At 45.0% G+C, this 15685-nt stretch overlaps 1 protein-coding gene across 1 annotated transcript in view; it reads left to right on the top strand.

The window, feature by feature from the left end:
* Positions 1 to 14956, top strand: part of CGRRF1 (cell growth regulator with ring finger domain 1) — a 36616-nt gene extending 21660 nt beyond the window's left edge. Inside the window, exons 4-6 of the mRNA XM_068254720.1 lie at positions 3985 to 4132; positions 9441 to 9548; positions 11660 to 14956. Coding sequence (XP_068110821.1) covers positions 3985 to 4132; positions 9441 to 9548; positions 11660 to 11965 — 562 coding nt within the window. The 3' untranslated portion in view covers positions 11966 to 14956. The remainder of the gene's footprint in view (positions 1 to 3984; positions 4133 to 9440; positions 9549 to 11659) is intronic.
* The last annotated feature ends 729 nt before the right edge of the window (positions 14957 to 15685 follow it).

Genomic DNA, 15685 nt, shown 5'->3' with positions numbered 1-15685 from the left:
CCGGGGTGGGCAGCACGGTGGCGTAGTGGTTAGCTCTCTCGCCTTGCAGCGCTGGGTCCCTGGTTCGAATCCCAGCCAGGGCGCTATCTGCAAAGAGTTTGTATGTTCTCTCCGTGTCTGCGTGGGTTTCTTCCGGGCACTCCGGTTTCCTCCCACATTCCAAAAACATACGGATAAGTTAATTGGCTCCCCCTAAAATTGGCCCTAGACTACAGTACGTTCACTACATAATATAGACATATGGCAATGGTAGGGATTAGATTGTGAGCTCCTTTGAGGGACAATTAGTGACAAGATATATATATATATATACACTGTACAGCGCTGCGTAATATGTTGGCGCTATATAAATACTAAATAATAATAATAATAATTAAAAAAAAATAAACAATTGCATCTATCCTCCTTCTCCTAAAAATGACTTTTTAAGATATTCCACAGTTTTATTTTATATTTAAATCTACTTTTCAAGTTTTTACTGTTTTATTGTATTTGCTCAGTGACACATTCATTGAAGTTTGCCAGAGCTAAAATCTCTGAACTATTGACCCTTTTGATCTCTTTCCTGCTCTCAGAAGCCATTTTCTGCTAGGAAAGTGTTTTATAGTTGTAATTTCTTATCAGTGAGGGTCACACTGTAGTCTGACTCGGTCCTAACTCAGACAGAAACTGTCACTTACATACCTGATATTTAACTCTTTCAGGCAGAGAAAGAAAAAAAGATAAAAGGTGCTAACCAGCTGCCAACAACCCACATTATAAGGTTGTATGTCTCGCATTCAGTGGTAATCCTAACGAACCTCGAGCAGATATGGATCCAAACTTCCACCACTCCCTCATTCCCATATATGGTATGGTATCCAGGAAGGCCAATCTATAAACACAACAAAAAACGGCAACTCTAAGTGTAAACCGTTTATTGTAAAAACAATCGGTATAGACCATAATAACAAGATAATAACAAAGACTTACATACGGGGCCCACGAACTGGGAACCCCTAATACAAACTAGCGCGTGTAAGCTGGTCCACAGCCACTAAGACATTAAAGGTGCCGCCTGTCTTCTTTCCGACCGGTTTCGCAATCTAGCGTCATCAGGGAATGTCGAAACCGGTCGGAAAAAAGACAGGAGGCACCTTTAATGTCTTATTGGTGGTTTATGGTGGAGTGGAGTAGGGAGTGGTGGAAGTTTGGAGCCATATCTGCTCGAGGTTTGTTAGGATTACCACTGAATGTGAGACATACAACCTTACAATGTGGGATGTTGGCAGCTGGTAAGCCCCTCTTACTCTTTTCTGGTGATGGTTGGCCACGAGACCATGTGAGGTTGGAATATCACCGTGGTGACGTTTTATTGACTGTAGTTATTCCTCTTTGATCTGCACTGACTTCTTAATACTAATTTTGTGGACTTTGGACGTTCATTCTCGGCAGCGATCATATGTTCTATTTCCTTGGCGCTGATAAACTGTTCGCTTGTATAGTTATTTGTGTGCCCGGCACTGTACATACACATGTCTATCTCATCAGGTCACCTCGGGTATCTTTTAATGATTATTTTAATTGACAAATGTTGAAGTGGTGTACTAGGTTTTAAGTTTGGCTGAATAGTGTGGAGCGCAGTTTACTACAACCAATCTGGAACCTAGCAGATCCAGACGTTGCTGTCCACCCAATCACATTGGTGGAATGGGGTTTCCTGCTGGGTCCCCTAAACTAGACTAGCGCCATTTTATTTTTCTTTTGTTTTTCAACCAGTTGAGGACCGTAGGCTTACACCCCCCTAGTGACCAGGCTAATTTTTACAGTTCAGGCCACTGCAGCTTTAAGGCTTCGCTGCAGGGCTGTACAACTCACACAAGTGATTCCCCCCCCCCCCCCCCCCCCCCAACTTTTTTTCTGCCCATTAACAGAGATTTCTGTTGGTGGGCTCTGACCCTTGCCGGCATGTTTTGTTTTTGTTTTGTTTTTGTTGATTTGTTGTTGTTTTTTTATACATTTTCCCTTTATTTAATTATTGTTTTCCCTCCTCCCCCCCAGCCACTTGCAGCGATCTGCTGTTAAAGTCATCAGCCTATGACAGCCGATCGCTCTCTGAGCCTCCCCAGGGGACAGCCGAGTGTCACACGGCTGTTCCCCAGTACAGCGTTGCCATAGATCGCGCCACAGTACAATGTAAATATACAGACGGTCTCGCCACTGCGTGACTAGTGACGGAGCTAAGCTCGTCATTCAAGTGGAGATGTGCGCGCGATCTCCTGCAAAACCCCGCCCCAGGACTTCACGCCAATTGGCGTGGAGCGGTCGGCAAATGGTTAAAGGAAAACTATAATGAGAGGGATATGGAGGCTGCCATATTTATTCCCTTCTAAGCAATACCAGTTGCCTGGCTGTCCTGCTGATCCTCAGCCTCTAATACTTTTAGCTATAGCCCCTGAACAAGCATGCAGCAGATCAGGTGTTTCTAACATTATTGTCAGATCTGACAAGACTAGCTGCATGCTTGTTTCTGGTGTGATTCACACACTACTGCAGCCAAATAGACCAGCAGGGCTGCCAGGCAACTGGTATTGTTTAACAGGAAATAAATATGGCAGCCTCCATATTATCACTTCAGTTGTCCTTAAGATCAGGTTAGCTATCGATATCTCTGTGATGACACGGTTGGGTACTGACTAGCACTCTCACTTTGCAGCACTAGAGTCCTGGGTTGAAAGGTTTGCCTTGAAACTGTCTACATGGAGTTTGTTCTTTTCCCGTTTAGATGAGTTTACTCCAGCACCCCAAAATCATTCTGAATTCACTGGTACCTCCAAAATTGGCCTTTGATTATAGTAGGAACGTAGGGAATAGACAGTGAGCTCCTCTGAGGACAGCCTGTGACATGACTATGTACTCTGTAATGTGCTGCAGAAGATGTCAGTGCTATATAAATACATAATAATAATATGGGAGGACATTAGACTATGACTATGGTGGGATTAGATTGTTAGCTCCTCCTGAGGTCAGTCAGTGACATCACTATGTACTCTGTAATGTGCTGCAGAAGATTTCAGTGCTATATAAATACATAATAATAATAATAATATGGTAGGACATTAGACAATGACTATGGTAGGATTAGATTGTGAGCTCCTCTGGGGACAGTCAGTGACATGACTATGTACTCTGTAAAGTGCTGCAGAAGATGTCAGTGCTATATAAATACATAATAATAATATGGTAGGTCATTAGACTATGACTATGGTAGGATTAGACTGTGAGCTCCTCTGAGGACAGTCAGTGACATGACTATGTACTCTGTAAAGTGCTGCAGAAGATGTCAGTGCTATATAAATACATAATAATAATATGGTAGGACATTAGACTATGACTATGGTAGAATTAGACTGTGAGCTCCTCTGAGGACAGTCAGTGACATGACTATGTACTCTGTAAAGTGCTGCAGAAGATGTCAGTGCTATATAAATACATAATAATAATATGGTAGGACATTAGACTATGACTATGGTAGGATTAGACTGTGAGCTCCTCTGAGGACAGTCACTGACATGACTATGTACTCTGTAAAGTGCTGCAGAAGATGTCAGTGCTATATAAATACATAATAATAATATGGTAGGACATTAGACTATGACGATGGTAGGATTAGATTGTGAGCTCCTCTGAGGACAGTCAGTGACATGACTATGTACTCTGTAAAGTGCTGCAGAAGATGTCAGTGCTATATAAATACATAATAATAATATGGAAGGACATTAGACTATGATTTATTTTTCAGTGTACATTGCAAACTGCTTCAGAAAATGTCAGTGCCACATAAATGCATATTTATCGCTAATACTACAAATGATGGGTGGCGGCACATCTGCACGGTCGGACACAACCATCTTATGTGTGTTGGCAGTTTGTGCACCCCCCTCCCTGTGCTTTCTGTCCTGCTCATCTCATAAACGCAGCATTTTTCTTAACGTGTCTATTTAGCGTCCAGAAGGAAATCAAGGCGGAGATTCTGGCCGAGCTGCCGGAGGATAACGAGGTGGAGGATTTTGGCGCCATTCCCCGAACTCGTTATCCACTTCTAGCCCTGCTGACTCTGTCTCATGCGGAGGACCGGGAGCGCTATCCCATTGTACGCTGGAGGGTAACGGCTCGGGGGGGATTATGTGTGCATGGAAAGTGTGCTGACCCCTCTGTAACACTCCCTGCCGCTGACCCATGTATTCCGCAGCCATCATTTCACACTTACATGCCCAGGAGAACACCAAATTACCCCCAGGGAACTGTTTAGGGGAGGGAGGGCCTCTAGACCACCAGGGAAGCTATATGGCTGAAGGAGGGGGCCACTAGACACCAGAGAAGCTATATGGCTGAGGAAGGGGGGCACTAGACACCAGGGAACTGTATAGGGGAGGGAGGGCCACTAGACACCAGGGAACTATATAGAACTGTATAGGGGAGGGAGGGCCACCAGGGAAGCTATATGGCTGAGGGAGTGGGGCCACTAGACACCAGGGAAGCTATATGGCTGAGGAAGGTGGGGCACTAAACACCAGGGAACTGTATAGATGGGGGGGGGGGCACTAGACACCAGGGAACTGTATAGGGGAGGGAGGGCCACTAGACCACCAGGGAAGCTATATGGCTGAGGGAGGGAACCACTAGACACCAGGGAACTGTATAGAGGGGGGGCACTAGACACCAGGGAACTGTATAGAGGGGGGGCACTAGACACCAGGGAACTGTATAGGGAGGGAGGGCCACTAGACACCAGGGAACTTATATGTCTCAGAATCCCTCTCATTATTGCAGGTGAGTATGGATTCCAGGCAGCCGCCATGTCGCCGCTGAGGAGTAGTTAGTAGGGATGGTCAATGAGAATCTAATCTTATGTAAATTTATGCATCTTGGAAGTTAGCCTATCACATGCAACAGTTGCTGCATTTGATACGCATCAGATTTTGCATCCACTCGGAATCTTTCGCATCTCATTGTCCACACTTAGCAGTCGGCTGATGGCTTCCCACTGCCTGGTTTGTCTCAGGAAGGGACTACACCTGAAAAAAATCGCATTCAATGCAAAATTGCACATAATGGTTCCCTATGGGACATGTGCGATTCTTAGAGAGCGCTGCATTTTGTTTTGTGCAAATTCCCATGTAATTAAAAAGCGCAGTCCCTGTAGCATAGTATTGCACACTGCATGCGATTCCAATAGATCGCAAAAACGGACTGAAAATTGATGCACTGTGTGTGGCAGAAATCGATGGCTTTCTGTTCAGATTCACCTGTGCCGGTTGGGGGGGGGGGGGGGGGTGTCAGGGATATCCGCTGGTTAAATCCATGTGCGTAAAGCCATTGTTTACTATTTTAAGCGGACCTGAACTCAGAGCTTCCTCTCTGCTCTAAAAGATAAGCAGCAGCATAATAACATTTAAAGAGACGGTGAAGCGAGAGAAAAAATTATGATATAATGATTTGTATGTGTAGTACAGCTAAGAAATAAAGCATTAGGAGCAGAGACATAAGTCTAATATTGTTTCCAGTACAGGAAGAGTTAAGAAACTCCAGTTGTGATCTATGCAAAAGAGCCATTGAGCGCCACCACTTTCAAAGTCACAGAGAGCTCTGTCTTCTGAAGCTTATTATCTCAACTATTTGGTTTTTTTTCCTGCATAGAACAGGTCAAAAGTTCACTGGCCTGCTCTGTAAAATCATTTAGGATGCTGATTAGTCTGTAAACTGCAAATATTAGAGAATGATGCAGTGTTATAAAAAAAAAACAAAAAAAAAAACAACTATATAACTGAAAATAAAAATCAGAATATTTTCTTTGCTACTAATGTTCTAGAAATTATCCATTCTACACAACCAATTCATCATATCATTTTTCTTTTCACTTCAGTAATTTCTTACAGCTGATACAAATTCTGCAATAAATCTGCAGTGTGTCTACTTCCTGCTTTTAATGGAAGCAGACATAGGGTTAACATCCTGTATTTACAAATCAGCTGCTCTGCCTTGGTAGCCAGATGACACAGCTGAGAGATCAAATAACAGTTATGATAAGTGACAGATGGGGGGGGGGGTTAGACAGACTAAGCTCTCTAAATACATACAGAGTGCATTCCTCTGTGTTTTTATTCTGTCATGTGCAAGAGTTTAGGTCCACTTTAACCACCAGACTATTCTGACTTGGAGAAAAATTCTTTTTTTTTTACTACAATCGGGGTGTCCCTGTCTGATACCCCAGTGCAGTGTGGGAGGGAGAAACCACTGCTCTGATTGGTTGATCTGCGCTGAGACACTGATGTGTGTTCCAGGCCTTATTTTACCCAGATGAAGATGAGTGGTGGGTGGTGGGATTCAGCCTGGAGATGCTGGACAAAGGGAAGGCCCCCCGACTGATATCATTATTTACAGGATTTCAGACACACTTGCAGAAAGTCCCGGCCTTTCCGGCTCACGCTGAGAACGCTGTCTGTGAAGAGCACCTGTCACATATTTCCAGGGGAAGGAGAACAAGCGAAGCCAGAAGAAGAGTAAATATAGAACAGGGCCAAACAATGCGGGATAACTCTGAGAATGAGTGGACCTGAACTCTTGCACAGGACAGAAGAAGAACACAGAGAAATGCACCCTGTATGTATTTAGAGAGTTTAGCCTGTCTAATTCCCCCTCATCTGTGACTAATAACACCTCTTATTTGATCTCTCAGCTGACGGCCTTGGCAAAGCAGCTCATTTATAAACACAGGATGTTAACCCCATGTCTGCTTCCATGAAAGCAGGAAGTAGACTCATGGCAGATTTATTGCAGGATCTGTATCAGCTGCAACAAAGAAATGTTTTTCTTTAAAGGCTATTATGCTGTTTCTTATCTTTCAGAGCAGAGAGGAAGTTCTGAGTTCAGATCCGATGTAAAATCCATCTGAAATCAAAAATAGAAGTAAAACTAAGTACTCACCTCAGAAGTTGTAACATCCTGAATAGTCTAGATCAGGTATGGGCAAACTTGGCCCTCCAGCTGTTATGGAACTACAAGTCCCACAATGCATTGCAGGAGTCTGACAGCCACAGTCATGACTCATAAAGGCAAATGCATTGTGGGACTTGTAGTTCTGTAACAGCTGGAGGGCCGAGTTTGCCCATGCCTGGTCTAGAGGCTTCCCCCATCCTCCACGACCCCACCCATCCAGCGATGTGACCCTCTGAACCAGTGGCCTAGCTAGGAATTATGGGGCCCCATAGCAAAATGTTCATGGGGCCCTCAGAACTTGAGCAACGCCACCTGCCCCTACCCTATGGAGTTGATTGGGCAATTTACATTCCCATGCAATGTACACTAAGTATAGTCTTTGGGCTAAGAGACAAAGTCCACAGGTGGAGAAACAATGGAAAGTTCAGTGTTCTCCCCAGAAAATGTTTCCAGCCGGGTGGCATGAAAAAGTAGCCGGGTGGGGCGAGATGAGAGAATGCAGGGCCGATGCTTCTGTGCTCAACTCTGCTTACAGCATAGGAGGACGTGAGCCGATGACAGCCGGGTACTCACCAAAACTAGCCGGGAGGAGCACCTGGCTAAAAGAGCCTGGGGAGAACACTGAAGTTAATAGTGAACACATCAACTACAACCTGGGCCCCTTTTTCTCCAGGGCCCCATAGCAGCTTCTATGGCTATTGTCATGCCCCTGCTCTGAATACATGTACAAAGAGCTTGGCGAAAAGGTTCTCGCAGCCACTTTCCCGTCCATGAGGGCGGCGCCACTATGCAGGCAGGAGTACAGCCAGTGCTATTGCAGTAGTACTGAGTCACTCATGCGTGGCTTTTCCCGCCGTGCACGGGCGACTCCGTGCTACGGCCGTACATGCGCCTGTGCTCATACACAGCGAGCATCAGTGGGGTGGAGGTAGGCAGACCGTGTGATATCTGCAGACAGGCAGGTGCTGCTGCTGGCTTAGATGTGAGTCATGGCTGTGCCATCAGTGAGTGGAATGTGCTATCTCAGAGGCAGGAAGGGGAGGTTCTCTTTACTGGCAGAAGTATTGGAGCGACTTTATGACTGAACATCATGGGATATACGGGTCAGGGAAACACAGGAGGCTGCCAATTACTTCCATGTGAGGCTTAATAAGCAATAACATAACTTCCTGCTGCAGAACGGATCACAAGAAGAGCTCTGTGTCAGCAGAAGGCCAGACTCCAGGCTTGTCTCCTGCAGATCACATAGCCGGGATTCAGCCGTGCATAACCAGAACCTGACATTGTACACGGCCAGGACTTGTCAGTGCCCCCTGCCCTGAGAGTGGCCGGTCAGTCCTTGTCATCTACCAGTCTATAGCCAGGATTCAGCCGTGCATAACCAGAACCTGACATTGTACACGGCCAGGACTTGTCAGTGCCCCCTGCCCTGAGAGTGGCCGGTCAGTCCTTGTCATCTACCAGTCTATAGCCAGGATTCAGCCGTGCATAACCAGAACCTGACATTGTACACAGCCAGGACTTGTCAGTGCCCCCTGCCCTGAGAGTGGCCGGTCAGTCCTTGTCATCTACCAGTCTATAGCCAGGATTCAGCCGTGCATAACCAGAACCTGACATTGTACACGGCCAGGACTTGTCAGTGTCCCCTGCCCTGAGAGTGGCCGGTCAGTCATTGTCATTTACCCATCTAAGGGCTCGTTTTCACTAGACCAGATGTAAATCGGACACACTAAGCACATCCGCAATCGGATGCGTTCTGTAAACAATTCAGTATCTCTCCTATCCGATCGCGTCATCAGCAGAAGCCGGCACTAGCGGAGCAGTGAGAGGTGGGAGAGGGGTCTCTGATGGGGGCTCCGATGGATTGGGTAAATGCTGTTAAATTTATTCAGGGGGAGCGGAGAAGAACAAGGGGGGAGGGGGGAGAACACGGGCCAAATTTAGGGAGCCCCTAACATCACGGTGGTTTATATTGGCGGTTATAATGCAAATACTCCCTGTATTTGGAATATTAGACACAGGGACTTTTTCCCCCTATTTTGGGGGGTAGCAAAAGTGTGTCTTTTATGCCGAAAAATATGGTAATTGCCGCAGTTAATATGTGGGGTGATTGCCGTATTTCATATGCAGGGTGACTGCTGTACTTCATATGCGGAGTGACTGCCGCACTTCATATGCAGGGTGATTGCCGCACTTCATATGTGGGATGAATGCCACACTACATATGTGGGATGACTGCCACACTACATATGTGGGGTGATTGAAGAATTGAAGATTGGGGATTTCTTAACGTTAGCTGGTTGTTAAGTGGTTAAGCTCACTTCATATGTTAGTTATCTTATATTGTACGGAGCTAGCACAGTTCTGCAGTCATTTTGTTGAAACTCCTAGTTTTTTTTCTGTACATTTGTTTTGTTTTCAGTGTAATGTGAAATGTGTTTACCTTGCGCTGGTTTTTCCAGGTCTCCATGCTGAGTGTCATCCACGTTCCAGACAAGAGTTACAGACTCCCCTGCAGGATAATCTACCAGTACCTGCTGACCCCACATGGCCAGTACTATGACCTCAAGGTGAGGAACCTTCCGGGTACTGCTCGCACCTCTCTCTGTTGTGTGTAACATGATGAAATCCAGGGGTGGAACACCAGAGGAATTCAGTGAGGAGCAGACAGCACACCTGCTTCTGTAGTATTTATTATTACTACTATTCTTATTAATAAACTTTATTTATGTAGGGATAAGTATAGCAACAAATCCCTGAGTCCAAATGGTGAGGGAGAAGAGCACACGGAGAGGAGGGCCCTGCCAAATGGGCTTAAAGAGACTCTGTAACATTCAAAAGATCCCCTGGGGGGTACTCACCTCGGGTGGGGGAAGCCTCCGGATCCTAATGAGGCTTCCCACGCCGTCCTCTGTCCCACGGGGGTCTCGCCGCAGCCCTCCGAACAGCCGGCGACTGTGCCGACTGTCATTTCAATATTTACCTTTGCTGGCTCCAGCGGGGGCGCTGTGGCGGCTTTCCATTCCGAAGTACACGGAAATACCCGATCTCATTCGGGTCCGCTCTACTGCGCAGGCGCAGGAAACTTGCGCCTGCGCAGTAGAGCGGACCCGACGGCGATCGGGTATTTCCGTATAGTTCGGAGCCGACAGCCGTCAGAGCGCCTGCGCAGGAGCCAGGAAGGTAAATATTGACGTCACCGCTGCCCGGACTCCACGGAGGGCTGCAGCGAGACCCCTGACGGATGGAGGACGGCGTGGGAAGCCTCATTAGGATCCGGAGGCTTCCCCCACCCGAGGTGAGTACCCCCCAGGGGATCTTTTCATGTTACAGTTCCTCTTTAAAGCGGATCCGAGATGAAAAACTAACTATAACAAGTAACTTGTCTATATATCTTATCTAAAGTTTAGATAGTTTACACAGCAAATCTAGCTGCAAACAGCTTTAATAGAAAATGATTATTTCTTCCTGTGATACAATGACAGCAGCCATGTTGTTTGTAAACATTGCACAGAGGCGGGCTTATCTGTATCTTCAGCCTGTGAAAAAAACCTAATCCCCCTCCTCCCCTCTGCCTCTAAAATCAATGGCTAGTAACACCTCCTCCTGCCCAGACTGAGCTCCCATGAGCCCTTGCTACTGCCAAGGCTCTCTGAAAACCTGTGGGTGTGGCCTTTTTAGTTTATAGGGAATTAGAGTATAACAAAAAAAAAGTATTTGGCTTGAGGAATGCCCTATAAACAATAGGAAAGGAACACAATTCTGCAATGAGTAAAAGTTCACCTCGGATCCACTTTAATAATCTAATGGGTGGGGGAAAGGGACACATAAGGGGGGGGGAGGGTGTATGTCCAAGGGAGAGGGGTGGAGCTATGAAGATGGCAATAGTGGACAGATGGGTCTTTAGAGCGCACCTGAACTGAGAGGTAGCTGCATGCTTGTTTCTGGTGTGATAAACACACTACTGCAGCCAAATAGATCAGCAGGGCTGCAAGGCAGCTGGTATTGTAATAAATATGGCAGCCTCCATATACCTCTCACTTCAGGTGTCCTTCAATATGTATGACATAAATCTATATTACTGTTATTTTAGTAAATAAGGGCTTGTAACTATTGATAGGACACCAAAAAAAAAAAACCCAAACTGAAAAAATACAGCTTTATTGCCAAATAACATATTGTTGCTATACATTGTACCAGGAACATAATTTAAATGTGATAGCTGGGACAAATTGGCAAATAAAATGTGTGGATTATAGCATTGCTTATTTTAGAACTATAGGGAGTGGAATTGGAGAAGTAGTGTGTGTTTTTTTTAATATATTTTTTCTTGTTTTTCCTTTTAAAATGCATAGAAAATAAAGTCATTTTTTCGCCACAAAAAAGCCTAATTTGTGGCGAAAAAAAAAGATAAAGATGATTCAGGTGTGAGAAGCAGTGATAAAGTTATGGGCAAATGAATGGGAGGAGCATTGGCAGGTGAAAATGGCTCTAGGCCGTCAGGGTAAAATGGCCTGTGGGCTGAAGTACTAAACTGGGGGTAATAGCAAGCCCCTAGTTTTGTTGTAGTGGTAACTCCTGGGGGTGTGGTCAGACAGATGATTTTATTTAGCATGCAGGCTGTCTGTTTAGTAGTTCTCTCTTCCCTGCTGATTTTAGCCGTCTTTTATTTCTTATCCAGCAACTTTACATGTCCACAAACGAGCAGGGAGCAGAGTCTGCGGAGGCGGCCGGAGGGAGTCAGGACAGCAGCACCGCAGACCAGGAATTGCTGCAGAAGTTGGGACTGTCGGAGGAAGAGGAGGAGCCTCAGGGGGGCAGAGACTGCGTCGTGTGTCTGAACGACACTGTGAACTGGGTGCTGCTGCCCTGTCGACACGTCTGCCTGTGTGACGGCTGCGTAACGCGAGTTCAGCATTGTCCGATCTGCCGCCGCTTCGTGGAGGAGACCTTTCCTCTGCGCAGCCGGACGCCACCGACCAGGTGAAGAGGAGAGACCGGGGATCATGCCTTATCTCTCATACTCATTTAGGCAGAGCACGTCTATGATAAGTAGGACCCGTGCAGCTGCATAGGTGCCACAAGCACAGTCAAGGAAGCATTATTCTCCTTCCTCTGCCTCCTATAAGACAGGATGGAGCAAGCACCGATCAGAGCAGGATGATCCATAGGGCAACCTAAGCAGGTGCCTGGGGTCTTGTGGGCATCAAGGGGCCCAGTTGCCATCTTCTTTGACCCATCTCACAGCTCAGCTTACCCGAAAGACTATGATTAACCTTGCCTTGGCCCCATTTTGTCCTTCTCTGAGCACCGTAATACTTACTATGGCAACATTACAGAACCCTTCTAAGAAATGGAGATGGCCAGCGAGATTAAAGGACAACTGTAACAAGAGGGATATGGAGGCTGCCATATTTTATTTCCTTCACAAACACTGGTCCGCACGACAGCCGGGGGCCCCGGGCTCTCTCACTGGCTGGAGCCCCAGACCACCATGCGATACCTAGAGGGAAGTGCGGGCAAGCCCTGGACCTATTTATTTCCTTTTAAGCAATACCAGTTGCCTGGCTGTCCTGCTGATCCTCTGCCTCTAATACTTTTAGCCATAGCCCCTGAACAAGCATGCAGCAGATCAGATGTTTCTGACATTATTGTCAGATCTGACAAGATTAGCTGCATGCTTGTTTCTGGTGTGATAAACACACTACTGCAGCCAAATAGAACAGCATGGCTGCCAGGCAACTGGTATTGTTTAAAGGAAACCAGAGCTGACAAACAATAAAAGTTTTATACATACTTGGGGCTTCCTCTGCCGAAGAGATGCGTAGAGAGCGAACTTCTCTTTGCGCAGACTGGCGGAAGTTATGGGACCTGGTGCAGAAGAGGGAAAAGACTGAGGACGGCAGCGTGGGAGCGATCCGTGCGGATGGGGCTTGAGGAAGCCCTAGGTATGTATAAAACTTTTATTGTAGGTCAGCTCTGGTGCACTTTAAGTGAATGTTAGGCTGGAAATTAAAAAAAAATACAAAAACAGATACTCACCTATGGAGAGGGGAGGCTCTGGTTCCTATAGAGCCTTCCCGCTCCTCTCCTGGTCCCCGCGTTCCAGCACTGTCACCTGGTAAGCAGTATGCGACCAATCAGTTGAATACTGCTCCTCTGCCAATGCGAGGAGCTCCCGAAGATGGGCGGCCCCGTACTGCGCATTCGTGCTCTTGCATGCGCAGTACAGAGCGGCCTGTCTTCAGGAGCACTCAGGCTCCCGAACACTTCTGAAACCTACTGCGGAGGGGGATTCAAATGGGGGTGACATTGCTGGAACATGGAGACCATGAGACGAGAGGAAATGCTCTATAGGACCCAGAGCCTTCCCTCTCCTTAGGTGAGTACCTGCTTTATTTATTTTTTCTGGCTCAACACCATCCTTAACCACTTAAGCCTATCTGGACGAATATATCCATCCAGATAGGCTGTGCTGCTGCCAGTGCGCCCACTCCCGCGCGTGCTCCCGCCCCCTGCCGTTAGCCCCAAGATCAATGAATGGGAATATAATTCCCATTCATTGATCTAAGTCCCCCACAGAAAATCCGACAGCCTCTTATCAGAGGCCCGCGGTCTTTGCAGAAAAAAAGTTTCTCGTCCTAATGCTTCCTGGAAGCGAGATCGTTCACTTCCAGGACTTTTTGACTGTGGCCATCTTGTGACCAAATAGTAAAACTACACCCACATACATTTTTTATTAAATAAATACATTAAATTACATTTAAAATTAGCTGTTTACCTCCCACACCAAAAATTACCCAAATAAAATTTTTAATTTGAAAAAATTTACAATTAAATAAAAATAACATAAATAGTTACCTAAGGGTCTGAACTTTTTGAATATGCATGTCAAAGGAGTATATTAATATAATGTTTTAAATTATAAGCTTGTAAATAGTGATGGGCGCAAATTGAAAAAATGTACCTTTATTTCCATATAAAATATCGTTGCTATAAATTGTGATAGGGACATAATTTAAACGGTATAATAACTGGGACAAATAGGCAAATAAAATGTATAGGTTTTAATTACGGTAGCATGTATTAATTTCAAACTGTAAAAACTGAGAAATAATGACATTTTTTCCATTTCTTTCTAAATCTTCCTGTTAAAATGGATTTAGAATAAAATATTTCTTAGCAAAATGTATCTCTCAAATAAAGCCTAATTGGTGGCGGGAAAAAACAAGATATAAATAATTTAATTGTGATAAGTAGTGATAAAGTTATTGGTGACTGAATAGGAGGTGAAAGTTTCTCGGATGCATAAGGTGAACAACACTGTAGGCTGAAGTGGTAAAAAAGGAAATAAGTATGGCAGCCTCCATATTCTTCTCACTACAGTTGTCTTTTAATAATTCAGTCCCTCATACAAATTGCATGCAAAATTTTACCCAACTTGGACTTCATCCAATCAGCACTCTTCCTGATGATTTTAATGGGTCCAATTCAATCTGCGGGCAAGCTAAAGTTATTAGCATTTCCTGATCATTTATTTGAACTTTACTTTTTATTTAATGCAAAAAAATACCGCCATCCACAGAAGTTCCGGGACGGCAGAATCAACACTGCTGCTGGTCTCTCAGCTACTGCAGACGTGAAAATTAAGTAACCACTATTCCTGCTTTGTGCAGCTCATTACTCATCCAGAAAGAGGAAAATACATGGGTGGCCTTAACTAAAAATAGAATTCAGATTTCAGACTTGAAAACTACCTACTGTCAGTTCTGGGTATGTTATAGTTGGCCACAAGTTATTATTATTTAGTATTTATATAGCGCCAACATCTTCCGCAGCGCTGTACAGAGTATTTAAATTAAAATTTGATTAAATTAAAATCTGAAGGTCACTTTTATTAGCATACATTTTACAAACATTTTGCAGCCCTGACGTGTTTTCTACATTTTCTGTGGAAGTTTATTTTAATGTAGATATGCAGCTAAATGTATTGCATTTTTAATAAAATACGTATATGTTGAAAAAAATACAAACTTGGTTGTATTATTGAAGGCAATATACAGTGGTCCTGATGGGGGCGCCATATAGACTTAGACCTTTGGAGTAATGGTTTCCTGTACAGTTGCTTTAGCATATAATAGAGAACCTTACAGATTCCGCAGGGGCAGTCTTATCAGTCCCCGCCCCTGAGGAGCTTCCAATCTGACATTCCTATCACAATTTTCAGTTAAAGGCCCGTTCTTTGTGGCATGGGGGAAGCATTCAAACTAAGGCTTCAATTCATGCAGTAATGCAGAAAACAGCAGATTTTACCAAACCTTTAATAAAATATCAATTTATAAAGGCTGCTAATGCTTGGCAAGCTGAAATTACCTACCAGTGAGGTAAATTACCAACTTGTGCAGTAAATACCTTAGTAAATGTCAATTCACAAAGATTAGAGCATGCGGTATAGCCAAGTCTGCAGATCAGACAATCATCTGCAGATCTGAAGATCTATCCTGGTGGATCTGATCTACAGATAATTGTCCGTTAAACAAGGTGTGTATGAGATCTGCAAATATCATAGACTATGAATGCATTTTGCAGGAACGGATCTTTGGCAGGAACAGATCTTTTGCAGATGCTGATCATTAGAATGTGTACAGCATCTTTGTGTGCAGCATCTTGCAAAGATTTCTGTCTGATGGGGAGTTCAGCTCCATAG

Source organism: Hyperolius riggenbachi, chromosome 9 (genome assembly GCF_040937935.1).
Source record: "Hyperolius riggenbachi isolate aHypRig1 chromosome 9, aHypRig1.pri, whole genome shotgun sequence".
Lineage (NCBI taxonomy): Eukaryota > Metazoa > Chordata > Amphibia > Anura > Hyperoliidae > Hyperolius > Hyperolius riggenbachi.
The sequence above is the reverse complement of the archived record's forward strand: the minus strand, read 5'-3'. Positions and strand labels throughout refer to the sequence as shown.